This window comes from Aulostomus chinensis, chromosome 16 (genome assembly GCF_037954235.1).
Source record: "Aulostomus chinensis isolate RoL2024-O1b breed Wild chromosome 16, RoL_Achi_v1.0, whole genome shotgun sequence".
Lineage (NCBI taxonomy): Eukaryota > Metazoa > Chordata > Actinopteri > Syngnathiformes > Aulostomidae > Aulostomus > Aulostomus chinensis.
Window position 1 is genome coordinate 24,516,397 of NC_141335.1, and position 27,207 is coordinate 24,543,603.

General features: G+C 48.9%; 1 protein-coding gene across 1 annotated transcript; it reads left to right on the forward strand.

Annotated features, from left to right (window-relative positions):
- On the forward strand, window positions 1-26,719 carry jag1b (jagged canonical Notch ligand 1b). Its single transcript, XM_086180161.1, has 26 exons — window positions 1-356; window positions 610-915; window positions 7,295-7,346; window positions 10,154-10,411; window positions 10,821-10,881; window positions 12,973-13,103; window positions 13,192-13,311; window positions 15,007-15,120; window positions 15,225-15,338; window positions 15,421-15,534; window positions 15,984-16,030; window positions 16,435-16,608; window positions 17,024-17,174; window positions 18,006-18,170; window positions 18,267-18,380; window positions 18,523-18,636; window positions 18,784-18,897; window positions 19,245-19,361; window positions 20,055-20,082; window positions 20,503-20,588; window positions 21,152-21,265; window positions 21,625-21,734; window positions 23,122-23,361; window positions 23,839-23,970; window positions 24,184-24,325; window positions 24,773-26,719. Exons 1-26 carry the CDS (start codon window positions 291-293, stop codon window positions 25,246-25,248), a joined length of 3,660 nt encoding a protein of 1,219 aa, XP_086036287.1. The 5' UTR covers window positions 1-290; the 3' UTR covers window positions 25,249-26,719.
- Window positions 26,720-27,207: the final 488 nt, after the last annotated feature.

The following is a 27,207-nucleotide window of genomic DNA, read 5'->3' on the forward strand; positions in this document are numbered from 1 at the left end:
CAGCCTCACTCCGCTCCAGCAGCCAGTCAGTCAGCCAGTCAGACAGCCAGCTCCCGCCGCCGCCGCATGGCCACTGCGAGTGGAAACTTTCCTCAGCAACAAGTGGCAACTGTCTGGTAGCGAAGCAGAGCGAGCAGCTCGGTGAAGGGACACACGAGAAAGAGCCCTTCCATGACCCGGGACCCGCCGTCGAGTCCCCCACTCGTGCATGTTTAGACCAGAGGAGAGCCCTGGTGCCGAGAGTCGGCCAGACGACTGAGTTCAGCGAGTGGCAACAGCAGTCCGGAGGCATGATCCTGAGACGCGGCTCCGTGCTGGCGGCCTCCCTCCTCCTCCTCCTCTCCTTCCTCGCTGAGGTACGTGGACTCTTCCTCGGGGACACGCGGGGACAGGTCACTCAGTTCAGCTGCGTGCACGCGAGCTGGTTTTACCGTGCTATGCTACATGCTACATATACCCTTAAATCTGCCTGCTCGCCCGCGGACGCGCGCGAGTGTGTGTGTGTGCGTGCGTGCGTTTGTGTGTATGTATGTATGTATATGTATGTATGTATGTGTGTGTGTGTGTGTGTGTGTGTTTCCTAATGACATGGAGTGCTGTCTCCAACAGGTGTCCGAGGGGTCGGGACAGTTCGAGCTGCAAATCATATCGATGCACAACGTGAACGGAGAGCTGCTGAGCGGCTTGTGTTGTGATGGCACGCGGAGAACGGCGGATAGAAAGTGCACACGGGACGAGTGCGACACGTTTTTTAAAGTTTGCCTGAAGGAATACCAGTCCAGGGTCTCTGCTGCGGGGCCCTGCAGCTTCGGAATGGGATCTACGCCTGTCCTGGGAGGGAATACCTTTTCTTTCAAGAGCTCGGTCAGGAATGACAAATCCAGGATAGTTTTGCCCTTCAGTTTTGCCTGGCCGGTGAGTTGGAGACTTCTTAACAAAAACAAACAAATAAATAAATAAAAAAAACAACAACACATTTCTGTGTTTCCTGATGCTTCTGCAAAAGAAACAAAGGAGAAAATGTCTGCTCACTCACTGTCCAGCAGTCAGAGTTGAACAGAAAGCACAAGTCAGGTCTCCCCGGTGTCTGAGCTCTGTCACCAGGTGCAGGGCTTTCCTGCATAGAAAGGGTTAACACTAGACTCAATCTACACACACACACACCAGCATGGAGAAATCTCTCATCTGCCACAACTTTCACTTTGATAAACACCCCCCTCCCTGGAGGCTGGTCATGTACAGTAGATCCAGAACCTACTTTCTGGTTCCCTCAAGTGTGGGCTCTCCTTCACAGCCTGTGGGAAACGTTGTAGGTCTCTGATTCGCCATGCTGGAGCACATTTGGATGTAGTGAGGGGGGAAAAAAATTATAACAAAACACTAGGACTCACAGACTGGCTGGCCCCACAGCTTGGCCCGCAAACTCCTCCGCTGTGCCTGATGGGTGAAAGGCCCAGTGGTTGGTATGTGTGTGTCCAATTACATCAAGACTATTTTTACCTCGATGGAAGCGATCATTGTGCGTGTTGAAAGATGTGGAATTTTGTGTGTGATTGCCTTTCATGTCCCCCATATTTATGTGCTTTTCCCTCAGTTGTGACTTGCAGGGCAGAGCAGATAATTTAGGTTTGTGTTTTCTATGATCTAATAGCCAGTTAAACAATGTTCCCAGCAGGGAGGCAGCAATACGATACGCTCCGGCGCCTCGCACCTTCCTTTTTTTTTCCTCTCTTTCTTTCTTTAAAGACAAAGGTTTCCGTTGATGTTAAAGCTATGGTAACTGGAGGTTGGCATGGACGCCTCGCACCAGATTAGTTTCATCTTACTGGTTGAAAATCACGTGAAGAGGGGAAAAATGTGTGTGTGTGTGTGTGTGTGTAGCTGCTCAAGAGGTTTGAGAGCGTGATAAGTGGAGTCTAAAATGCTGTGTAGGTTTTTGGAGCGTAGATCAGTGGCTTTACTCCGGTGCACATCAACAATCCTCAGGTTCGCCGTGATGCGAGTCTCTCATCACTTGATTGGCTGCTGTGGACAGATGGCAGCGTGGTGCAACTGGGTTGCTGGGTACTCCGAGTTCATGAAGCCCCCCCCCCCCCCCCCCCAACACCCCCCCCCGACTCCTCTCTTTTGAACTGCACTGGCCTCTTGTCCAGGCCAAGGGCTTTGTTTAAGTCACGCTCGGTTGGACCCCAGGCATTTCATCACTTTAACCTTGCCACCCACGGTAACCGCCGCACTTAATTAGGCTACGCACATGTGCTTAGATCAGGTAGGGCAGGAGCCAGGCGACCAGCTGAATCCCATCGGCTGGTGATCTTTACAACCCCACCTCCAACCTCCCCACCCCCCACTGTATTGATTCATCGTTTTTGCTTTTATTCCAAGTGTGGGCCCGCTAGCGACACGGGCCCTCACAGTGTATCAAGCGGGGACAATAGCGTGCCCTCGGTGACTACAGTGAGGATTACGGAGCACAATGGAGGCCGTGCAGCTGTAATGCCCGTGCAGGGCAAGCAACAGGAAGCAGTAGTAGTAGACTCAGCAGTGATGAGGTTCAGGCCTTCCCTCTGTCGCCTCTCAGCCATGGAGACACAATAAAGACCTGTTCTAATTAGAGTTCAGGATTCCTTTCATCTCTGCCTCATCTTGCGCCACCGTCTCTGTGGTTTCCTTTAATTATGCCTCTGTTTAATATCCTATTCTCCCCATCTTTGACTTGTCACAATAGCTGCTTGGCATCGCTGTGATTCATTTTGCCGGGGAGTTTGAGGTCAGGTGAGTGGTGGAGCAGGAGTCGGTTCACTCAATCCCGAGGGTTTGGAGAACAGTGGCGTGTTGGTTTGATTTAGGCTGCTTTGATGAGGCGGCAAAGTGTTCGAGACTTGTTCCCCCACGTCTACCTGAGAATACGGTTCTACGGAGTCCTGGATGGCTCTGGAGCTGGGATCACCTGACTCGTGCGTAACGTGCTGCTTTTTTTGTGGAACGCTTAATCCGACTCTTCTGCTCCTGCCTTGATCTTGTTTGACTTGTGAGAAATCAGTCTTTTTGTTTTAGTTGGCAAAAGGTGGGATTCTGTCTTTGCTCCTAGCAGATGCACCCTTCCCTTGATTGTCTTTATTTTGATGAAAGTCTCTTGGCTAACGAGCCTCCGGTAGTGCCTTCGCCGGCTCTGAGGGCCGTTATTGGCGTTTCACAACTGGGTTTAATGGCAAACAGGGTGTGTTAGCGGCCGGTCCCAATCATTGGCTGGATCTCAGGTTGATACTCTTGATGTGATTGACTCAGGAGCGCTGATAGAGAGGGTCAACATCTCTTTGACTCAACTGTTTACATTTCCTCTGTGCTGATTGTGGGCCCAGACTGCTTTAATCTGTTGTTGCCTCGCCTTTATTTAGCTTTTGTTTGCAGCAGAGACTCTGAGAACGAGCGCCTTCTATTATTTTGTTAGATCACCTTGGAACGGTGCATTCGAGGGCTCAGTTTTCAGTCATGGCCAGGATGTTAGTCTAGTTTGTGTATATGCGTTTGAAAAATTCCCCCAGTGAGAGGATTCAGTAGTGTTCTTTGGCAAGTCGTCGTGGTTTGAACTGGAATGATCTCCCAGAGCTTTTGTTGCTTGTCTGTTGGACAGCGTCTGCTTGGCCAGGAAAGATAAGAAGACATATGGCCACACTTACTGCGTTTGGTGTGTGTGTGTGTGTGTGTGTGTGTGTGTGTGTGTGTGTGTGTGTGTGGAGGAGAGAGAGCGAGAAAGAGAGAGAGAGTGTTGTGCAGTTCAAAGAGAAGTTGTGAGTCAGCTGGGAGCCTGGGAAAAGTGAACCTGGCAGTGGCAGACGGTTCCAAGCTGATAACCGCTGAGGAGTTATGGAGTGTGAGTGAGAGAGGAGTCGGGCGCTATCTCGCTCTCTCTGGAAGCGGTTATTTGGTCGTGAATGAAACGTCTCAATAATGGCGAGGCTTCACGTTGGAGCTAGACCCTGAGACGTTTTGGTGGGAGGGGTGCAGATCCACAGGGATGCCCGAGGTGAGGGGTTCTTCACGTGTTGCGTTGAAGCCTCAGAGGTGGTGACGCAGCTTTGACTCCAAGTTTAATCAGGATGCGTGTGGGTGTGTTTTCATGTTCTAGAGCAGCCTTGGAGAAAGAACTTTCCCATAAGTCATTAAACTTCCTTGACAACAGTCCACATTAAAGTGAAAAGCTTTTTTTTTTTTTCCCCCATGACGATGAGACGTGTGGCAGGTGAAGTGAGCTTGGGGTGTTCTCGATTGGCGGGGGGCCACTTTTGCTTCTTATGTAACCGCCTGTAAACTGAGAGGCTTCCAATTCCCTGTGGTTTTGAGATTTTTTTTTTTTTTTTTTTTGGAAAGGTTACTGTAAGGTTAATTATACACACCAATGCCAAGTTATTTTTTCTCACCCTATTTACATCTTCTGATGTTACTCATGACGACGTCAATTTCATGTTGCAATCTTGACTCACTGATATTTGGGGAAACGGGAGAATGTCATCAGGATACGCGTGTCTGGTGACGGTGCGCTTCAGTTCCTGTTTTGAAATGAAATCATCACATTTTGTTGGCTGTGTCACTGGTGATATTCGGTTTGAAGCCTCCCTCTGAAGAAATTTGGGGCAACCCCAAATGTTTCAGGACAATGTGGACATACTAACAACTTGTTCGTACTTCAGCTACAAGCGACAAATTAAAGGAAATCCCACCACAATGCAACCGGTAACTGCTTTAATGACCCATCACATAACCACCACACTGATGGTGCTTCAGATTCTGATGTCAGTATACCAGTAATGCCCCTTAAATAAAGGTTAAAACGTTCAGCAAAACCCACGTAAAGTATGAGAGGTAAAGTGCTTTACAGGGACGCACCAATTCTCAGCTGATTTTGATGTTTAAAAAGCTCATTCGCAGAAATGGACAGGTTTTTGTTGATCTATTTTTCCCCCTTTAGTGCCTGGTAAACAAAAAACGATTGTGTTAAATACATAAAATCTCTTCACGATATTATATTGATAAACAGCAGATATATCAGTGTTTGTTACTTTATACAGAATCAATTTGCGTACGTACATGCGAGCATTTAACATCGTCCGAAAAAAGGGAAATTTATTCCCTACTTCGGATTTTCTGCTGATATTTAAGAGCTTATTTTGGTGACGGCTGATATTTACAGATATCTATATTTTTATGATCAATTTTTCCCTCATTTCCCAAAAAACAAACTTGTTTTATCAACGGCAAACGATGTTGAAGCCATTTGATCAAATCCGGGTCGATATTTCGATACAACCATGTTAACAAGACCAGATCAAAATTAGCTGCTAACGACGGCGTGCCGCTATTATGGTGCATCCCTGCAGAATCCTGCTGATCCGTATGCAGCAAAAGGCCCAGGTGTTGGAGGTCTTCAGAATACCTGGACGCAGCGCAGAAGTCTCAGCGTTTCTGTTCCGTGTGGAAACGTTCTCTCGTTTATTCAGGCGGCTCTCTTCGTCACCCGCCATTATGATGAAGGGATGACTTAGATGGGGAAAGACTCGCTAATGTAAAACAAAAGAATGGCCGAGCCCCCCTGCAGCGGAGTGGGACACCAAAGCCATAACCTGATCCTGCTAAGTGCTGCGAGGGGAACCAGACGACTCTTGTTTGTTAGTGTTAATATAGCTAGCTGAAAGTCAGGCGGCTGTGTTAGCTGATTAGGTATCACATTTCCTCTGACTCGGTTGCTTGGGTTGTGTGTCAAGTGACTGCGGCCAACTTGTGAGTCAGAATACACTGCAAAGGTTGTGTTGCCGAGGAGAGCAGAGCTCCATTTCAAATAATAGCTGCTCTGATTGCAGCGAAACACTGGCACATGATGAGACAAACGTCTCCTGGAAAAGATGGAAAGTTGAACGGCTGACAAAACAAGGTAGAGCCCTGAAAAGAGAGAGAAAAAAGGTGGTGGTGGTGGGGGGGGGGGGTCATTTTCTTTGCTGTGTTGAGAGTGAACAGGGGGTTTTCCTTCAATCAGCGTTTGTTTACCATGAGGTCATCACGGCTGCAGAAAAAGGGCCTCAGTGGCGATGCAGAATTTCTGAAACGCCTCCAAGCAGAGCGTGAGCGTGCGTGTGAATGTAACATGTAGGTGTATCTGCTGGAGTGTGCATACTTTCTCCCTGACTCTGGCGCACACACTTGGAGTCACATTGTTCCCCCCCCCCCCCCCCCCCCCCCCCCCCCCAATGACTGGCACAGGGCGGTGTGAATGTGTAAGCTGATATCGGTGTGAGCGCTACCGACCCTGAATCAGACAAAGCGTTTTGGGAGTGCTGAAATAGAGACAGGCCCTCCAGAGCGGAGCAGTCTCTCTCTCTCTGTCTCTCTCTCTCTGTCTCTGTCTATCTCTCTCTCTCTCCCTGCTATTTTTTTTTCTGCCTATCTGCCTAGCCATCAGTCACTTCTTCCTTTTTTTTCCCCCTGACCCTCTCGAGTCTACCTAAAAGCGGTGCCTGTAAGCGTTTAGGTCTGGGTGTTTTGCAGGATTCTTAGCGCCATTAGAGGTCTATGAAATTAGCGTGAAATTGACTCTCGTATACGTTGCTACACAGGCCGGACTGGGTGCCGTCTCAGAATACTGGAAATCATCCACTGACTTTTCTCGCCACATTTTCTAAACATGTGGAAAACTGTATTTTGGGGAAAAAAACAGTTTCTAAAGCGAGTTTCCGTGGCTGAGATGAAGACATATTTCTGGCATTGCCGACTGAAGTGTCTCTCTTTCTGTGCTCTATATTTTTATGTGTATTTATTTGTGATGTGTTCTCACAGTCACTTGGGGGGCTGCCCTGTGCAGCCCAGCTTGATCTGGCTGTTTTGTGGTGTGTCAGACACCCCCCCCTGCTGGGTGGGTGTCCAGCGAGACCAGACCACTGGGAATTGGTCTGTCATCCTCCCAACCACCGCGAGCTTATCCTCTTAATCTGATCAACAACTACAGCTTCTGCAGTTGCTGTCCTCATGAGCCATGATGGAGGTGGTGATGGCGGTGACATTAACAGGATTAAAGCTTGCCTGAAGCCCAATCAGAACCCTTGAAATTTTGGGCACTTTAAGGGTACTGAAAATTTTCATTTTTTTCCCCATCAGCTTCGGCCGTCCTGAGGTCTATGAAAACTTTGACATTGTAGCATGTTTGACTGCCTACATTTGACTCTCCACATCTCTGCTCTTGTTTCCTGAATGCTAACAGCTATCTGGGCTAACACAGCTTGTGTCTCCATCTTATCTTCCTCAGAGGTCCTACACTTTGATCGTGGAAGCCTTGGACTTCAACAATGAAACCAGTGGTGAGTATTTCTTCCTGTCTGCCATCTCCATCTTGCCTCCCTCTCTCCTTCCCTCGTGGCCGCGTCTGGGAATCGTCGTTTTGAAGGTCAGAAAAGGAAGTTTATTGTCCCTGAACCCCCCTGCCCTCATCAACATGGTCCACTGGGTGAGCGTGTGTGTCTGAGAGAAGAAAGTGTGTTGACAGGTGCCTGTAAGGAGGGGGCGCAGGACAGGAAGAAGTGGGGACCGGGGCTGCAGACAGAGAGTAGGAAGTGTGGAGGCGAGGTACAGGAGGAGTACTCCTGGGGGGGCACGTGAAATGAAAATGTTTTCATTTTGCAGATGAGTGATGGCAGGGGCTGCCAGCCGGGGTCGGGGTCACACTGTCTCACTGTCACTGAGGCGTGAAACACAGAGTTCACCAGGCAACCGTAGGGTGACCAGCCTGCACTCGCAATGGGGGCTGAGGCCTCTGAACGCGGCTGTTACTTTCTCTGATTTTAGCCTGATGTCCACCCTCAAGAGTTTAGAGCTCCTGATCAGGGCCTGGAGAGATGCGTGTCGCTGATGAGGCTCAGCGGTCAGAGCCAATGATGGCGCAGCATGAGCCGTAACCAGAGGAACTGTTGTTTTGATCTGAAAACCGCAGTCTCGTCTTGTTGATTGACACAAATGTAAAGAGTTCACACTTGTGGAAGCAAGTGACACGATGTGAGCGCAACATCCCAAACAATTCTAATCTCTCAATTCTCTGGTTTTGGAATCAAAAACTCCTGTCTTGTGTATGATTTTTGTCACTGTGTGTGTGTGTGTGTGTGTGTGTGTGTGTGTGTGTGTGTGTGTGTGTGTGTGTGTCCTTGAAGCTACTCGGTCACAAAACAACGACTTACGAGATTCACGACTTGAGACAGCCAGCTGTGCAGTGTTCACACCACAGCAGTCCGACCCACTGAGAATTGTGTCTTGTGAATTTGGCTCCTGAGGTGTGAAACGGCGTGTTCATGCGGCCGCTGCAGTCAGTGGCGAGGGCGGAGGGGTTTGAGCGTGTTACCTGCAGCGGGCTCAGGTGTGCTGCAGTTTTAGTGTACGCCTTAATCGACTGTGGCTGTTCTGAGCATGACAGTGTGAAGAACACACTGTGGTGTTCATCGGTTAGAAACGGCATGTTTAGTTTGTGCCATTAACTGTCCTGGCGCTCCTGCTGGCTGGCGGACACAGCGGCTACAGCTGGGGGGCTGGGGTGGGGGGGTGGGGTCTTATGCCTGGCTTGTTTATGCAGGTCTGTTTGAGGTCAACAAGGTTTCGGTCTTTTCTGCTGTATTTGCCGCTCCCCAGAGAGCTATTAGGGCACTGGTGTGAAAAGCCCCCTGAATGTACACACTGAATGCTGGCTAAGCCCCTCTGAGCTCCACCTGGCTAGCTCGCCGCTCCGTTAGCCTCATGTTGTCACTCGCCTCACTGTTATATAAACACTAAACCAGTTTACTGTTCAAAATCAAGATTTACTATTTGACACTTGCATGCTCTGCAACCGCTACTTGTTAATTCTCATCATAAAGTCTCATATATGGTGGTTAGGGTTTGTCGATTCGATGTTCTTGAACAGTTTTTAACTCAAATATGTGAAAATCGAGCCTTTCTGTCCTCTAAGTGGCTGTTATCTGTAAATTAAATGAATATGCTGCTGGACTCCGGCCTTTATTCGCCCTGTAAAACTTCTCTGATTTACGCGGCGCTCCGAGCCAGGCAGCAGGTAGAGAGGACGTGCTACTCCTGACGCTGCAGGCCAGCGCTCGGTAGAGAAATGCCACACCGCTGGGCTCTTCATTCCAGACTGCTGCGAAATGTTACCACTCACTGTGATTTCAGTACCCACCCCCCACCCCCACCCCCCCTCCTCTATACACACCACAGCACAGTAAATAAATGACAGTGAGTCCACTACGTTGCATCACACTACACAGAGGAGCGATTCACCCCGCGGTCATCCCCCTCTGCTCGTGTGAGCGCAGTAAATAACGGCCATGACACATTTTTCATTCTCTCCCAGGTGGAAGATTTAGAAATCAAGTAGCAAAGGATACATGTGTGTGAGAGGGGTGTAAGTCCTGTCCATGGGAGAAGCCACCGAGTGTGTTTGCTCAGTTGGAGTGTGTTTGGTGTGTGTGTGAAGCTCATCGCAGCCCTCGGCTCCCAGGTTAGTCCTCCCGTGTTTGACAGAGCTGTGACCTTTTCTAGTTCGACCTGAACAAAAGTCCATGTGTAGTGTCCCAACACAGTCCCTCCGTCTGAGGTGCAGACACTTGTACAGTGTGTGAAGAAGTTATTGACTGCCATTCACAAGCATGTATGTAGCCTGGATAAAAGGTGCTGATGGCACACTGGCTGGAGCTCCTGCAGACTATGGCCTTGGTGTCTTCACGCTGTAATTTATGGCGGCTGCGGCTCCGTCCCTGCTGGAGCAGATGCAGAGGGCAGCAACCGAGACCAGTAATATCCTCGAGCTGTAAACCTGAGACTCCGAAAGCGAGCGGGGAGAGTTGGAGAGGGAGCGTGAGAAAAAAAGCAGTTAAGAGTGCTCATTAAAGGCAGCCCTTTTCCTTTTTTCTGCATTTCCTCCTCGTACTTTTCTTCCTCTCCAGCACACATAGTTGCTTTAATTGCATGGAATGTGTGTTTGACTTTTCAGGCCATTTTTGGGTTCCCACTGTAAGAACACGGTGAACATAACTCAACATATGACGCTGGCTCCTATGATGCGCGCCCTGAGTCACACCATGGGATGCTTGCATCAGCGCGACTTAACGGTGTCATTCTGGTTGTTCAGGTGCTGATGGGAGGTTGATAGAGAAGGCGTCCCTCTCCGGTATGATCAACCCCAGCCCACAGTGGCAGAAGCTGACCCACAACGGCCCCGTTGCCCAGTTTGAGTACCAGATCCGGGTCAGCTGTGACGAGCACTACTATGGCTTCGGCTGCAACAAGTTTTGTCGGCCCAGGGACGAGTTCTTTGGCCATTACACGTGTGACTACAATGGAAACAAGACGTGTCTGGAAGGCTGGTCTGGACCGGACTGCAACACAGGTGAGCTCCGCCGAAACGTCGGTCTTGACGGATGGACTGATGACATCACAGTAGAAAGCTTGTATCAGTTAGAACAGTGTCTGTGACTCTGAATGAGTCTTGTACTCAGCAGCCAGACTGTAATCTGTGATTCATGCTGATACACTGTCTGCTGGGTCGCTCATCTTGAATGGAAGACTTTGTTTCTGAACTCTCGCTCTGTTTCCCCCTCATTCCTCTTCAATTCAGACGGGCGTCTCATTGCCATTACGATGGAGCTTTTATCCTCCTGAGATCAGCCTGTATAGCATAAGCCTGGTTGTTTGTGGTGTTTATTCTCACAGACTAAAGCCTATAATTAAAACATGCTGAGCTAAGTTTAAATCCAGTTACCAGGCAGTAAAAATGATGTTTCCTCTCTCCGCTCTAGCTATATGCCGACAAGGCTGCAGCACTGAACACGGATCGTGTAAGGAGCCAGGTGGATGCAAGTAAGTCCCCAAGGCTGATCTGTATGATTTATTATTCTGCCATTGATTATTTTAGTGTTTCTGCTGTGTTCAGTGTCCAAGTGTTATTAAGGAGACGTGTGCCAGACGTCTGTGGTGAGGATAATTCAGAGATTTTTGTCCAAGCACCAGTTCTGTCGTGGATCTGTTCCTGGATACGCTTGGCCAGGAGACTTTCAGTACCAGGGCTCTTGCAAAGATGGAGAGGCTGGGCTGCTTGTAAATCTCTGGTTGAGCTTTGTAGCCGAGCTGCCAGTCTGGGCTCAACTGCCAAGACTCCATGTTGGAAATGTGTTTCTCTCTAATGAGGCAAGTGTTATCAGTCAAATCGTGTGTAACATTCGGATGGGCCTGAAAGTGTATTGTTTGTGCAGCTAATGACCTGCTAATGCTGTTTATGGACACAGCCAGAGGAAAAGCCAGGCACAGATGGATATCGGCGCTGGTCCATTGTGTGCAGCAACAGTTGTATCTCATCCTCATCCTGGAGGAGGCCCGGCTCGCCTCACTTCTCCACAGCTCACACATTAGTTGCTCTCCTACTTGTCTGTTTTGGCTGTAAATCAAACGCCGAGATGATCAGCAGAGGCTTTGTTGTTTTTCCCAAGCGTTTGACATCATCAGGTTTCTGGTAAGTGCTTGTGTGGCCACTGGCAGAACAAGAGGTTGACTTGCTTTAGTCTCCGCACAGGTGTGGCTACATTTGAAGCTCTGGATTTAACTTTTGTTTGACATGCACTCAGCCTACAAACAGTGCGTGCGTGACCCGCCACTGTTGTGGTGAGGAGGTTCCCATCGTTGAGCTGCAGCAAGGAGTGATACAACAGCAGCTCTCCTGCAGGCGAAGGCAGCCTCCTTGTCACTAACTCGGTGACAGCCACGGCTAATGATGCTCTGTGGGATTTTCTTGTAGCCTGGAGTTTTTAATGATAGCCTCAGGTTTCACTGTTGTTAATAGAGTAATAGCAGTACACTTGTCAGACAGGGTTGCCACAGTGGTTGAAAACTGCAGCCCCACTACCTAGTGAGTCCTGAGAGGTCTGGTTCTCGTGTTGAGGGAGCGCAATGTCACGTTGCATTCCCTAGTAATTTAACTGTGTAATAACTGTAAATGATTTTGGGACCCTGCTGAGGAATCCTGCTCCACCGTTCTCTCAGAGGATTAGCACACTTTTAAGAATAGCCTCTTTAATCACAGACTGGAGTTTACTTAACCGCAGCGTTTATTTTTACAGTCCGTCCGTTTCTTCAGGCTAATCAGTGTGCGTCTCTCCCAGAGGGGACACGCTGTTTCCTGTCGCTGGGCTCCACAGCGGCGAGTGTCTCACCACTCGGCCGCCTCTTAAAGAGCAGGCTTTATCAGTCAGGTTGGATTGCTGGCTTTATTAAGGAGTCCAGGAGGGAAAGGGGCAGTGTTATCAGTGTAATTATGGAGCTGGACATTTCAGTGGTCAGCAGAATGAGAGTTCCCCCTCCTCAGCCCAGGGCACAAGCCTGACTCCTGAGTCATGGGAACTAGGAGGATCAACACGGCTGAACCCACCTCTCTCCTCCCTGCAAGGACACCGCCTCTGCCAAGCCACAGGCGCAGTGTTGTTCTGCTAATGTTAGCCATGCTAAAGGTTCCATTGGAGCTGTAATTTAGTGTTTGTGTTGTTTTTTTCGGTGTAGAAAAATGCTAAATCCTCCTGTGTGTCTCTGTCCCCAAGTATTATTGAAAAGCTGTTGCATAAACACCCCGTTGCTTAAGATTCATTTGTGGTCTTAGAACACGCAGGCCGGTCGTCAGGCAGGAATACTGACTGCCTCTTTGTTTGTGTGGTTTGTGCAGCTCAGTATCTGCTAATGTGTAGTTCATTAAGTTCAGATTATTGGTGCTTGTGAGAGAGTGTGAAATAAACAAAAGATTAAAATATCAGCATTCTCCGACACTACAGGAATTATCCTGCCGCGCTGCTCTGGTTTATGACTGAATGTCCTCCCTGTGTGTGTGTGTGTGTGTGGACTGTTCTTCATATTTTGTGTAAAGTGTGCAGCTCCTAGCATGGCTCTGTGTGTGTGTGTGTCTTGCAGTTGTCTCTATGGCTGGCAGGGCCAGTACTGTGACCAGTGCATCCCCCACCCCGGCTGTGTTCACGGCACCTGTGTGGAGCCCTGGCAGTGCCTGTGCGACACCAACTGGGGTGGCCATCTCTGCGATAAAGGTTAATTTCCTCCTCTTATGTCAGTTGCTGTAGGAGCAGCTTGTGTTGTCTAAACAAACTAAAGCCCTGTGACCTGCTGCTCTCCCAGATCTGAACTACTGTGGCACCCACCAGCCGTGCCTGAACGGAGGGACGTGTATCAACACTGGACCGGACAAGTACCAGTGCACCTGTGCTGAGGGCTACTCCGGGGCCACCTGTGAAAGAGGTGGGACACGTGGAGCGATTGCTTTTATTTCAGACTGTTCACCTTAATGTTGGGCTTTGGAAGAAGCTTTTACACCTCAGAAGATAACCTTGATGATGTTCACATTAGTAGGGTGTGAAGGGTCTTATGAAAGATGCTATCATGCTGTATCATGGGAACGTAGGACTGTTGTTTTGGTCACGCCCACCTTAATCAGTTGGGTGCTCTACCGTGTAAAGTGATTTATACGCTGAGTTTGTTTTGACACATTCATTTATGAAAGTGGTTGTAAGAGGCAGGCCTACCAGCATGATTTGACACATCCCAAATAGTTTGGAAGCTGACCCTGGCGCAGTTTTCCATGCGCACAGGAAATTTGAAGCATCCAGGTTACAAACGGTGAGAAACGTAAAGGAGATATTTTCACGTCTTCTGTTTTTAAGACTTGTAATGTGGCAGGTGTACTGTTGGTGACATCCAAAGGGTTTCGATAGGATGATTCAAAGTTTTTCTTCAGAACTATGTCGGACACACCTTTTCGTATTTATTATTGTGGCGTTTTTGGATGCCGTCATACATGCGTGGTTGTGAACTTCAGGCTGGAGGAGGAAATCAGTCTGTTCCCGAATCAGTGTTTTAAAGGCTGTATCAGAGCGTCTTCAGGGATCTCTCAGAGCAAATCCTCAGGAAGTACGAGACCGTCTACGTCCTGAACTTAAAATTAAAAAAAATTTCATCTCTCGGGGTTCAGACTCCTGTTTGTAGTTAAGAGTGTCAATGTTGTGGTGTTGCTGAGCCTGCAGACGTGAGGTCAGAGGTGCCTGGAGTTTGTAATCAGAGGAGGTGGTAACTCGGCTATAATCTGTTTCCACTCTGGCACCGGTGGCCCCCCAAGTCAGGTAATCCACAGTTTGATCTTCAGGGGCCGGTCATCCCTTCGTGTCTCAGCCGCTGGAGACTGATGGGTGTGGCGCTAATGTCCAGCTGCTGCCAACACTTAACCATGGAGATGATGGTCTCTTCCTCATTAAATCTGGGACTGGCAGGGTGCTGACAGCTTAACTGCAGAGATGTCAGGAAACGCTGCCCTTTGTAACAGGAGGTCCACAGATGAGGGGATACGTCAACCTATTGTAGCGGCGAGGCCCCCAGGGTGCAGCGCTGCATCCTCACCCCCACCTCCCTCCCTCCCTCCCCATGGCATACCAGCTTCTGATCACCTCCAAGCGTCTAGTTATTCCCTCAGTGAATCATTCATTTTTTTATTCATTTGGGACTCACTCATCCTTAACTCAACCATAAAGAAGCAGCTACAGGACAGAGGCCCCCTCCCCCCAACCCCCCACTCTCCCGCCACTCTCTCATCTTGTGCCGCCTCTCAGAGGGGGAATGGAGGGGAGTCAGAGGGAAGTCACGCTACGTTGGTCAGGTCAACTTAGCATGAAAGATGATTTCCTGGTGGTGTGGTCTCCTGGGTGGGTAATGAGAGTGAGATTGGGGGGTGGTGGGGGTAGAGCGGGCTTTTGGGGCTTGAGGGAGGAAGGGTGAGGGAAGGGGTGTGTTCTGCTGACAGAGTGGTCTCAGGCAGGACAGAGGAGAGAGAGGAAGCTTCTACAAAACAGCAGAAATTAGAGATTTAATCACAATCAGGTGATAGAGTTTGAAATGTAGCACAGTGTGAGTGTGACCTGCTCTCCCTCTCCTTCACCCGCCCAGCGGAACACGCCTGCCTGTCTAATCCATGCTCCAATGGGGGGAGCTGCTCTGAGACCAGTCAAGGCTACGAGTGTCAGTGCTCACCAGGCTGGAGTGGCCCCTCCTGTACTCTCAGTAAGTTGGCACTCAACCTGCAGCCAGCTCATGTCATCACCCTCATCAAAATATCAAGTTGCATAACCAGTTTCCCCCCCCCCCCCCCACACACACACACACAGATATAGACGACTGCTCTCCAAACCCCTGCAATCACGGAGGGACCTGTAAGGATCTGGTCAACAGCTACAAGTGTCACTGTCCATCACAGTGGACAGGGAAGACCTGCTTGATAGGTGAGCCTCTTTCACTTCGAGGCTGTCAACTCCACATGTAGATGTCACTAAATACCCCCCACCCCGCTCTCTCCTTCACTAGATGCCAACGAATGTGATAGCAAGCCTTGTGTGAATGCCAACTCTTGCCGCAACCTGATTGGTGGATACTTCTGTGAGTGCATCCCTGGTTGGACGGGACAGAACTGCGACACCAGTGAGTTGTCAGCTGCAGCTGTGGGACGAGTCCTGCCTCCTTTTTATAAAAAAAAAAAAGTCTTCTGTTCCTTCAGTTCTAGCTGGATTAAAAAAACATCTCCTGCTGTAATATCAAAGCATAAAGCAAACAGTTGGGCAAGTGCAGACTTCCCTGCAGTATTAATGGACCTGTGTCATTATTAGGTGTGTGTCTGTGTGTGTCTGTGTGTGTGTGTGTGTGTGTGTGTGGCCAAGACTGTGGTGATTAGAGGTGGCTCCACACTATCCCAGGACTAGTTTCACTTGGCAGCACACTCGATTGCTCAATACTGCACCGACTCTGCAGCCACGTTATCCAAGTTCTGCAGAACTCCCTCGCTGCTACAATATTGTGAATACTCCTCTTCAAAGAGGGACTATTTAGTCAAGCTGTTCAGAATTAATCCTTCGATTTGTTTTCCCGTACAGATATAAACGACTGCAAGGACCAGTGCCAAAACGGGGGAACTTGCAAGGTACATCTCACGTTTGTAGCTTCATCCCTGCCTCGTTTGCCAGCTTGTTTGTTTGTTTTTGGGTGAATTTAGGGAATTACAGCGGTTGTATAAATAGACCCCGTGAATTGTTCTCTCCAAACCGACTGTGGAATTCCTCTGCCGAAATCAAATCTGAGTGGAGTGGGTTCAGAGGGGTTTCTAAGGGAGGGACACATAAGTTCCTTGACCACACCAGATCGAATTACCATAAACATTATTGCATTGAGCCCAAGCCAGGAAAATGTGTTGAAATAATTGCGGCGCTGTGATAATGTTCCTCCAAACTTGTCGCGGCCCTGCCCCTCACTTCACTCTGCTTCTCTGCTTTGACCCCGCCTTGTCAAAGCACTTAATCATGACGCTAACCCCGCTTTCTCTCTCAGGACCTGGTCAACGACTACCGCTGCATGTGCCCGCCTGGCTTCGCCGGCGAGCACTGCGAGAGGGACATCGACGAGTGCTCGAGCGCGCCGTGTTTGAATGGCGGGCGCTGTCAGAATGAAGTCAACGGCTTCCACTGCCTGTGTCTCGCTGGCTTCTCAGGAAACCTCTGCCAGGTGAGACCCTACCGCTGCTCCATGCGGTCCTCCCCGCTCTCCTCCAGCATCTCCAGCCTCGGCTCCCCTGCCCCCTCCCTGCCTGTGTTGCTGTATCTTTGGGTTCGCTGTAAAGTTTTTCCTGCCCCACCCTCTCAAATTGCTGTTGTTCCACAGTCCTCCTTTTTAAAAGGGAATGCTTTGTTGAAGCTGCTCCTGGCTACAGCGGGATACATTCCTTAGTGCTGAAGCCCAGACTCAGAGGACGGCTCCTATGTCTTTGCCTTGTTTTTCCCCTTCCTCCCAGTGCTGTGCGTGTGTTGTTTCCTGGCACGGCCTGTAGGGAGGATGCTGTGGGTTTTGCTCTGTTTAGTGTAGCAGAAACTATGTCAGCTATCAGGTTCACCACTCTCTGTTCAATACCTTTCTGCCCTAGCTGGATATCGATTACTGCTCCCCCAACCCGTGTCAGAACGGAGCGCCCTGCTTCAACCTGGCTACAGACTACTACTGCGACTGCCCCGAGGACTATGAGGGCAAAAACTGCTCTCACCTCAAAGACCACTGTCGCACCACCACGTGTAAAGGTAAGTCTGCGCTGGAATATTCCCTGAATATTAGCAAGATGCTAAATGAGACCTCCTCCGTTGTAGCACTTTGGCTTCATGAGGGCAATAACTAAGTTTTATTTTTGTGTGCTGATCCTTCTTGGCCAAGGTGAGCACTTTCTTTGAGTGTGGTTCCCTTGATGAATGCGCGCGCACACACACACACACAAACACACACAAAATCCCTTCGGCAAAGCTTTCCATTGATTCTCCCCTCCTCTGAGTTCCCTGAAATTCTGGCAAAAGGCCGATAGCTGTGTGTGTGTGTGTGTGTGTGTGTGTGTGTGTGTGTGTGTGTGTGTGTGTGCCTGCCTCGTAATGACTTGGTGGGCTTCTCTTTCCCCCTCAGTGAATGTGCACTTTTTGTGTGTGTGTGTAATTGAGTGAGTGGACCAACCACGGCGTCAGATACCAGACGGTGAGATTCTTTCTGCTCTTGGCAAGAATTAAGTGATTACAGGGGGGCACATTCAGCCCGCTCCCCTAACCTGATCAGACAGGGGGAAGGGAAAGGATTTCACTGCAGAGTGCACAGGATCACTCTGAATTGCTTATGAAAGCATAACAGCTTATTGCTCTTGATTTTTTTTTTCCTTCAAATAATTTCCGAGATATTATTTTTCACTTGGATTTGGAATTTTTCACAGACTTGTAGACGATTGCATTCCTTAATTTAATGTCAACAGGAAACTCGTTATCGCTCGCGAGACACAAACCACATTTTATGACTTGGAATGAGCCGATTGTTCAAACAGGCTGTGGTAGATGTTACTGTGTAACAGCCAGTGTGCCTGCTTTCCCTTTCTGTAGTGATTGACAGTTGCACGGTTGCCGTGGCGTCCAACAGCACGCCGGGTGGCGAGCGCTACATTTCGTCAAATGTGTGTGGACCTCATGGCCGCTGCCGGAGTCAGGCCGGGGGCCAATTCAGCTGCGAGTGCCAGGAGGGCTTCAGAGGCACCTACTGCCACGAGAGTAAGACGACTTCTTACACGCACACGCGCACACACACACAAACAAAAAAACAATCTTATCATGTCTGATCTCTTCTTTCTCCTCCTTTTTTCGTAGATATCAACGACTGTGAGAGCAACCCGTGCTCCAATGGTGGCACCTGCATCGACAAAGTCAGCGTGTACCAGTGCATCTGTGGCGACGGCTGGGAGGGGGACCACTGCGAGATCAGTGAGTGAAACTAAGTGTCCCGTGACTTTAAAACTGTGACTCCTCAACACGTTTCAACACAAAGTTTGTCTGATGACTCGGTTGATATGTTGCGCATAACCCCGCCCCCCCCCCCCCCTCTCCTGTCCGATGTCTCCACCAGACATCGATGACTGCAGCGCCAACCCCTGTCATAATGGAGGGACATGTCGAGACCTGGTGACTGATTTCTTCTGCGAATGCAAGAATGGCTGGAAGGGAAAGACGTGCCACTCCCGTAAGTTCCAATTTTTTGTTTTCTCCACACCCGTGTAGTCTGCCTGTGCAGGCTCATGGTATGTGCTTATGGCTGCGCAGAATTACTCAATCCTCCATACAGTCGCTGTGTTTATCCCCCCTCACATGATCCAAACGCTCTCTCCAGGGGAAAGCCAGTGTGATGAGGCCACTTGCAACAACGGAGGTACCTGCCATGATGAAGGCGACACGTTCCAGTGCAAGTGCTCCCCAGGGTGGGAGGGAACAACGTGCAACATAGGTGAGCTGTGCACTCACGTCGTGTTTCAAACTGAGAGAAATTGTGGGAGAAGTCTAATCAGATCGATGGGATCCACACACAGTTTGTGTCCACTCAGCCTGTCAGCGCTGCCTCTCTTCCCATTTCTCCCTCTCCTCCGGGTGCTGACAGACGGACCTTTAAAGCCCCACATGCACTGATGATACACTGCAAAATGGTGTGATGTAAATTCTCTTAGAAAACCCGACCAAAACAAGCCAAACCAACAGCAGTCTCATGTGACTGTTTTAGCAGCAACGATTGCACTGATAATCCTCTTTAGCTGGGAAGCGCTCAAACTTCTGTCTTAATGTTTTGCGTTTCTTCAGCCAAGAACTCCAGTTGTCTTCCAAACCCGTGTGAGAACGGCGGTACCTGCGTGGTGACGGGGGAGTCGTTCACCTGCGTCTGCAAGGAGGGCTGGGAGGGCCCCAGGTGCACCCAGAGTAAGTGAAGGGGAAGAAGGGGGGACAGTTACAAGCATTAATGATGACAAAGCTCCTGCTACTGAGTTCAGTCCTGCGTCTGATTAAAAGTGGACTCTTGATCTATACCTTTAAAAAATTTAAAAAAAAAGAATCTCCCTTCCTACTGCCGGCCATGAGAGGAGAAAGAGGAGGGAGAAAGGGGGCTCAAACTCAGGAAAGTGGAGACAGATGTTTCTCCCCCTTGTCCAACACTCTCCCCTCTCCCCTCCACTCCCCCCTCTCATTGTTGCATTCCTGTCCAAACAGTGACATGTCTGCTTGTTCTACAGCCCTGCTCTGTTTCCCCGGCTTCCCTGCCCTCAGCGCATGTACTCCAAAACATGAATTCCCCGACTTTTGGGGGGGGGCTAACGGGGTGGGAAATTTGGGTGTGGGTTCGATGTCGATGTGGTGGGGGCGCTGGAATTCATTTTGATGGTGAGAGCTGACCAGCTTGTTTGTTCTCCGTGTTGTTAATAAGCCAGAATAATCAGCAGAGTCCAGGCCCGACCGGCCTTACATGCCTCTGCACACGCAAGCTCAGACGTGCTCTTTGCTGTCATGTGCGCAAAACTTTCACACACGAGCGAGACAGAGAGAGAGAGAGAGAGAAAACAACTTGCTCATTACTTTCTGTCTCCCCCTCCCTCCCTCCCTCTTTTTCTTCTTCAGATACCAACGACTGCAGTCCCCACCCATGGTAAGTGGAGGCCAAACATTTCCTGTAGATTTAAGCTGATGTAAACATGGTGCTCCTCCTGTATCATAGTTTCTCACCTGCAGGCTTTCTCTCTCTCACCGCCTCACCGCTGAGAACCACACACACGCACACTTGCATAAACACACACACACGTACACAACCCTCCCTCCTTGTCATTCCTTGGATGCAATCAACTAACCCACTCTTAGTGAACTCTCAGGCGCAACTCTGTTTAACCACACACACCACTGGAGCTCCCTCCCTGACTCATGCACGCTGAGCCCATAAAATGAAGAAGCCTGATTGCCTAAATTACCTTTTTAAATTAAAAAAACCTCTTAATTATTACTCCTATTTGCATGCAAATATGACGGGAAAGCCTGCGGGTGGAGTCTCACCTCTTTGTGTTGTTTTCTGCAGCTACAACAGCGGAACCTGCGTTGACGGGGACAACTGGTACCGCTGCGAATGCGCCCCAGGCTTTGCAGGTCCAGACTGTCGGATCAGTGAGTATTAACCTAGCCCCCCCACCCCCAACCCACACCTCCCTGATCTCTGTTTGAGCCGTCACTTTGCGAAGGCCCGGACCATGGGACCATCGCAGCTGCTCCAAATGGAAGGTCTAGCCGGCCAATTATCTGTGCGTTGGGCTGCAGGCCAGGCCGAGCCATTTCGGTGTCACTCCACCAGGCCTTGCTGCTGTCCCCGGGGGAAACCGGCTTAGCGGGCCAACAGCTAATCAGCCATGCTCTCTGACACTGATTACACAGATTGTTTTCCCTCTTAAAGGCTTTCAGATGGCCACATTCTTTCCCATTGCAAAGCCTTTGTTCTGCTAAGTCCAGCCTTCAGCTCCCACATACCTGCTAATGATGCTGCTTTTAATAACGTGCCATGATTTAAAGCATGTTTGCTTGTTTTCTATTAACTCGTGTATTTGTATGTGCTTTTCAAATGACACGTGACCTCGGTGAATTTAGCCAAGCAATTAGATTTGTGTGCAGACTGATGGAGTCAATACTGGCGTGCTGTCTGGCTTCTTACGTCCCGCTCTTCTCCTCTGTGGCAGACATTAACGAATGCCAGTCCTCGCCGTGCGCCTTCGGCTCGACCTGCGTGGATGAAATCAACGGATATCGCTGCCTGTGCCCTCCGGACAGGACTGGACAACACTGTCAAGAAGGTACTTCACCGCATACTCACAGTTGTTTGTGGAGGAGTCCGGTTAGGCGTCACAAGGGTTGATTGTGGCATTGCAGAGGGACGGATGTTGGTTGCCGAGCACGGGGACTTCCAGATCTGCTGGTGTCATTGCGTTGTGCTGCTTGTTTGTGAAAATTTCAGTTTCTCTGACAACCGGAAGGTGGAGCGGCAGAATTGACTGTTTTTTTGTTTGTCGTCATTTTAGTGCAAGCAAGACTCAGTTATGATTTGTTGCGTAAACCACAAACAAGAATTTTATTCAGCACAGAAAACATAGGAACTACGGTTACACACATATTGACGTATGGGTGTTTTTGTTTGTTTGTTTTTTTAACCCAGTGACAAGAAAACCCTGCTCCGCTAATGGAAACGTCATCCCTGATGGGGTCAAATGGGACGAAGACTGTAACACCTGCCACTGCTCCAACGGGAAAGTTGTGTGTTCAAAGGTATGCGCCGCTCGTCTCTCCCGAGCCTCACGTGTCATCGTTTACCAGCGGGACGAGGTGTGTTAGTAGTTTGACTCCAGAGTTTCGTGGGCGGTTGTTTTAGACTCTCAGGTACAGTCGGGCCAAATCATCCCGGGGGGGAGTGGCTTGGGAGTGTCTCATTCTCCACAGAGATGAAGCACTTTGTTTTGAAAAGAACTACTATGGTGCTGTTGGCGATGGGATCATGTGCCAGTTCAGCTCTCCCACACTCGAACTGACCAGGGTTCAGTTGATGGACAGCAGAGGCCTGAAGTGCTGCTGTCATCATCGCCGCCATCCAAGCATTAGAACGAACAATGGGGCCACTGACACCCCCCCACCTCGAGGAGATAATACATCATTGGGTGGCAGGTATCTGGGTTGGTGAGGTATACTATAGGCATAGTATAAGTATAGTCATAATTAAACTAATACAAGCAGTAACTGGAGTAATTCGTGTACTACACCAGCTTGGAAGAATCACCTGTCTGGATTTATTTTCAACCCAATCAAGAGCAAATTTTCCATTTGAAATATTCATTTTTGCCAGTTTGACTTTTTTTTATTAAGTGCTTGTGCGAATAAAACTCAACATGACGTTAGTAAAGTCATGTGTTGTCACCGTGTCGTTTGAGCCGAGCGTGAACAAGGTGCGATTTAGAATGTTTGCTAACGTAGCACGCTAGCTCATGCTTGTTAACGCCACTGCGAGAGAGCTGAGGTACATAACAACAGCTTTAGATTTGCGGGTTACCGAGTGAATTGAGCAGATTGAAATCTTAACCTGACCGAAGAGATGAGTTCATGTCTCATCACCAGAGGAACGTCACCATGCTAACACGCACAACGTAACAGGTTGTAGTCATGAAAAGTTGACATGACTTTAGCAAAGACCTTGTTTGCTGTTTTAGGCTGCTGTGTTGTCTGAGCTAAACTTGAACGTCACCATGCTAACATGCACACAGTGTGACAGTTCGAAGATGTAGCATGCTAAGTCCAGCTAACTTCCTCCAAATGTAAAAAGAGCTGAGGTTAGCGATAGCATTGGATTTGATAACTAGCGTTGATGGGGGCGGGGGGTATCGGGTGAGTTTTAGCTTGACTGAAGAGTTAAGTTCATTTTCAACACTACAAGATTGTGATGGTCTGTACTAAATTTATTTCATTCACTTTAACCACAAATAGCAAGCTTGAGTGTTGTGAGGGAAAGACTTTACGACGCATTGTCCAGGAACCACAAATGTCTGCTATCAAATTACACTATCAAAAAATGTTTTTATATCCAGCTCTTAATTATAATTTCCGCGGTTGAGAATATCTTCATAATTCCAATAATCTCAACACTGGTTCCGCCTGCTCTCTCAAGATGTGGTGCGGACCCATGGCGTGCCACCTCGGAGCTAAAGGTCGCGGCGGGTGTCCCTCGGGCCAGACCTGCATCCCTATTCGGGAGGGCAACTGTTTTGTGAAGCCCTGCCTCGGCCTCGGAGAGTGCTGGCGCTCCAACCCTCCCCCGCCTACCCCCAAATGCCACCCCAGCTCCAGCTACCAGGACAACAGCTGCGCCAACATCACCTTCACCTTCAACAAAGACATCTTGCCTCGGGTGAGTAACCTTGGCTCTGAGAGATGCCCCTGCTAGGCTCCTTACGTGAGTTCAAGCACAAAAACATGTGAAACTTTCTCCGCTCTCTCTCTCGCCGTCGTCTCAACTGCATCCAAGTTTTTCGATGCTCCCGAGAATGAAGCGTTCACGCCTTCGCGACTCATGCCAATCCCCTCTCAGCCCGACCACACAGCGAGATTAGTTTCAGGATCATATGGATTGGAGCTAAACGGGACCACTGGCGACTCTGTCACCACATGGGATCGTCACTTGCCAGCTGTCTAACAAGCGTGACAGCAGAATGTGACAAGCATATGAGTCTGTGGTCTTTAATCTAAATGAGGTGGATCCCAACCAGATAGCATTTTAACCTACTGCCAAAATACAGGCATTGCTCTTCCTTTTTTTGCTCTTGATTTACCCTCTGTTTTCCATTTGTCGCTAACGTTTGCTCCTCTCTGCTCCCTCCATGTCCAGGGCTTCACTGTGGAGAATGTGTGTAAGCAGCTGAGGCGCTTGTACGTAGTGAAGAATTTCTCCTTGGAGCATTCTGTGTCCATAACCTGTGACCCCTCGTTCTCAGCCAGCAATGAGATCCATGTCTGCATTGTAAGTGCCTCCTCCCACCGTCATCTCAGGCTGACATTCATTTGTCTGCCTCTATTAATGCTCGCTCTCTGATTTATTGCCTGCAGCATGAAATCGCGGGGGGGGGGGGGGTAGGTTTGGGGTTGCGTCATCAGCCGAGAGCAAGAAAACACCATCGATGGCAGACACTGAAACCTGAACCTACAGATTCAAACTTCCTTCTCTCTCTCGTAGACAACAGAAGATCATCGGTTGGACCGGAGCCCCATAAAAGAGATCACCGAGCGGATCATCGACCTGGTCAGCAAACGCAACGGGAACAACACCATCATCACCTCCATCGTAGAGGTGCGCGTGCCAAGCCCCAGCAAAACAGGTATGAGCCCGCCTCCTCGGGCATGCACGCACTTGTACGTGTAAAGCGGGGTGGGAGATGAGGTGGAACCAGAATAGGACTGCAGCACCGGGGCCAGAGAATTCCTGGTCCTCCCACACACGGCCAGGTCTGCCATCTCAGGATAGTTGGAACTGAGCGTTAGAGGGATGCAGCCAGGGTTCGGATGGAAAGAGCAGAGCTGCCTGGCTGTGTGGTGTTAGATTGGCTCGCACTGTGACTGGCTGGACTCGTGGTGAGCCTCCCGCATGTGTCCGCCATTCATCAACGCAGTGACAGCAGTCTGCCGCCACGGCCAAATGGAAGTCTTCTCTTCCCGTATTTAGGGCTCAGAGGTCAGGTTGCGCTAGTGGAAGTATGCTAATGATTTAGCGGGTTTAGGTGCAGTTGCTTTTTCTCAGGGATTCACTCCGTCTCTCCTGTCTGCAGACTACCTGGTGCCCCTCCTCAGCTCCATCTTCATCGTCATCTGGGTCCTCTTGCTCGTCTCCATCTTGCTGTGGTGCATGCGTCGCCGGCGGAAACAAAGCAACCACAACGGCGCGTCAGCCACGGGCTCGGAGGACAACACCACCAACAACGTGCGGGAGCAGTTAAACCAGATCAAGAACCCTATAGAGAAGCACGTGGGCCTGACGGTGGCTATCAAAGACTACGAAAACAAGAACTCCATCATTGCCAAAATAAGGACAAATCATCCCGAGGGGGATGAGGACGACAAGGAGAGGCACTTACAGAAGGGCCGCTTTGCCAAACAGCCAGCATACACACTGGTGGAGAGGGACGAGAAGACGCCCATCTCCAGCCCCAACTCCACATCCAAACATCCAAATTGGACTAATAAACAGGACAACAGAGACTTGGAGACAGCAAACAGCATAAACAGGATGGACTACATAGTATAGCAGACAGCTGTGTTGCTGTGCAACCAAGCCTTACGCCTTCACACCCCGGTGGTGGGTGGAACGGGGGAGCTTTGGCATGTGAAGTTAGTAAACTGTCATGTCATCCGTGACCCCTCAGTATTTTCAGATATTCCCCGTGTTAATTTAAGTTTTGACAAGCTGGCTTACACTGGCAGTGACAGTTGCTTTGGTTGGCTGGAAACACAAGGCACTGATATACATTTTCACTGTAGAACTAGTTGCAAAAGTTTACTCCTCGGCATTTCATTTCCCCCCCTTTTGTTTTATTTAGCGGACACATGGAATGGGCTCCTGGTGTAATTGTTGTACAATGACTAAAATTACCTGACGTGTTCAGCACTAGAGCTAATTATTTTAGTATGTGTTTGAGTTCTTTCTAGTTCTGTTTGGAGTAAGTGCCTTTTCAGCTTCATACTTTAGCAACTGTCAAATGAGAAACAGATCAACTTTATTATTTATTTTTATTTTTTTTTGGGGGGGGGGGTGGAGCGGGGACAGGATGGGCTCAATGTCAGCAGTTGCTGCCAATATGAAGAATTTATGTGTCGATTTAGAACATGTAGATATGTACATTTTTTTTTATTAATCATTGTGTATATTTGATTTATTAATTTAATAATCAAGAGCCTTAAGATATCATTCCTTTTTATTTATATGTTCTGTCTAGTTTGAAGGGTTTGATAGCTGTGGAAGCCTACCATTTCTTTAAATAAAGTTTTGTTGGTTTTTTTTTTTTTTTGGTTTTTTTTTCCTCCTCCAAAGCCAAATTTCTGAATTTTAAAGAAGACAAAGGAAGGGCACTTTTAGCCTGAAATATTTTGTTTTGTTTTGTTTTTTTCTTTCCACGCAGTTCAATTTTTGTTGCCAGGACCTTCATTGAAGGCAAGTGAGTTTGGGACAATGAAAGATGGCGGCTGCTTTCGAGGGATGGACATGGTGGCAGACATATTGCTTGCCACTAATGGATTAATATTTAAGGGAACAAAGTCCTTGAAGAGCTTTAGTTTAACCCGTTGACCCACATTTCAAAAGCTGTTGGAACACCCATCAAGTTGCGAGGCACATCAACATCAGCACGACACGCCAGAACTCCCATCTGCTGAGTCAGCACGAGCTAGACGGCGCGTACTCGAAGAGCGGGATGGTGATGGGAACACTGTAGAGTCGGATCACGTGGACTGCCTCGCTCAGCAAAAGTCTACTTTATTTCTGTGCACATTTTTGTTTTCTTTTTTTTTTTTTTAAATGAGGCTCTTAAAAGACAAACATGTTTTATCTCATTTGTTAACCCTTTGAGATCATGGCAACATTTTGTCCTATTTTTGACTTGTTATGAACTTGAGAATTATGTGTTGATCTGGCAATATATTTTTGAAAGTCATATTTATTAAATATTTTGTATGAAAAGAGAATTAAAGTTGTCTTTGTTCTGGAGAGCGGGTGCAGCGTCTGTCTTGTCTCGACGTCTCGAGCCGGTCACCTCTCCAGCAGCAGGTCGCCTCACAAAGGTCTCCGCTCGATTGTGTTTGCAGCGAACGACGCTGTAGCGAGCCATCTTCAGATTAAGCTAATCCCGAAGCCAGAAACAACACTCGCTCCTCATGATCCTCACACAACGTTGTCCTTGTTGGTTTGGTTTAAGAGGCTTTTTTTTTTTTCAACAAAAGTCTCACCGACTAGCGAGCCAGAACAGCTTTGTGAACTAATCTAAAGACGTCCTCCTCTTTGGAATCTGTTTGTAGGGATTAAAGCCGAAGCGAGAGATAATCAACGCCTCTTGAGAACATATCAGGCGCTAAAAGACTTGGGCGAGTTTCTCTAATCCACCATATTTTTACTTGATAAGACTTGGCTGCTGCCCGTGACTGGTCTCAGGTTACGCCAGCGAGGGCGACTGGGAACAGCGAAGCCACCGCTGCTTTATTAGTACCATCACTG

Bases quoted from the DNA above. Each gene is read 5' to 3' on its own strand.
- jag1b (XM_086180161.1), top strand. From the start codon at position 291: ATGATCCTGAGACGCGGCTCCGTGCTGGCGGCCTCCCTCCTCCTCCTC. The intron at 19,362-20,054 runs GTAAGTGAAGGG...TTTCTTCTTCAG, and splicing joins GGGCCCCAGGTGCACCCAGA to ATACCAACGACTGCAGTCCC. The intron at 24,326-24,772 runs GTATGAGCCCGC...TCCTGTCTGCAG, and splicing joins GCCAAGCCCCAGCAAAACAG to ACTACCTGGTGCCCCTCCTC.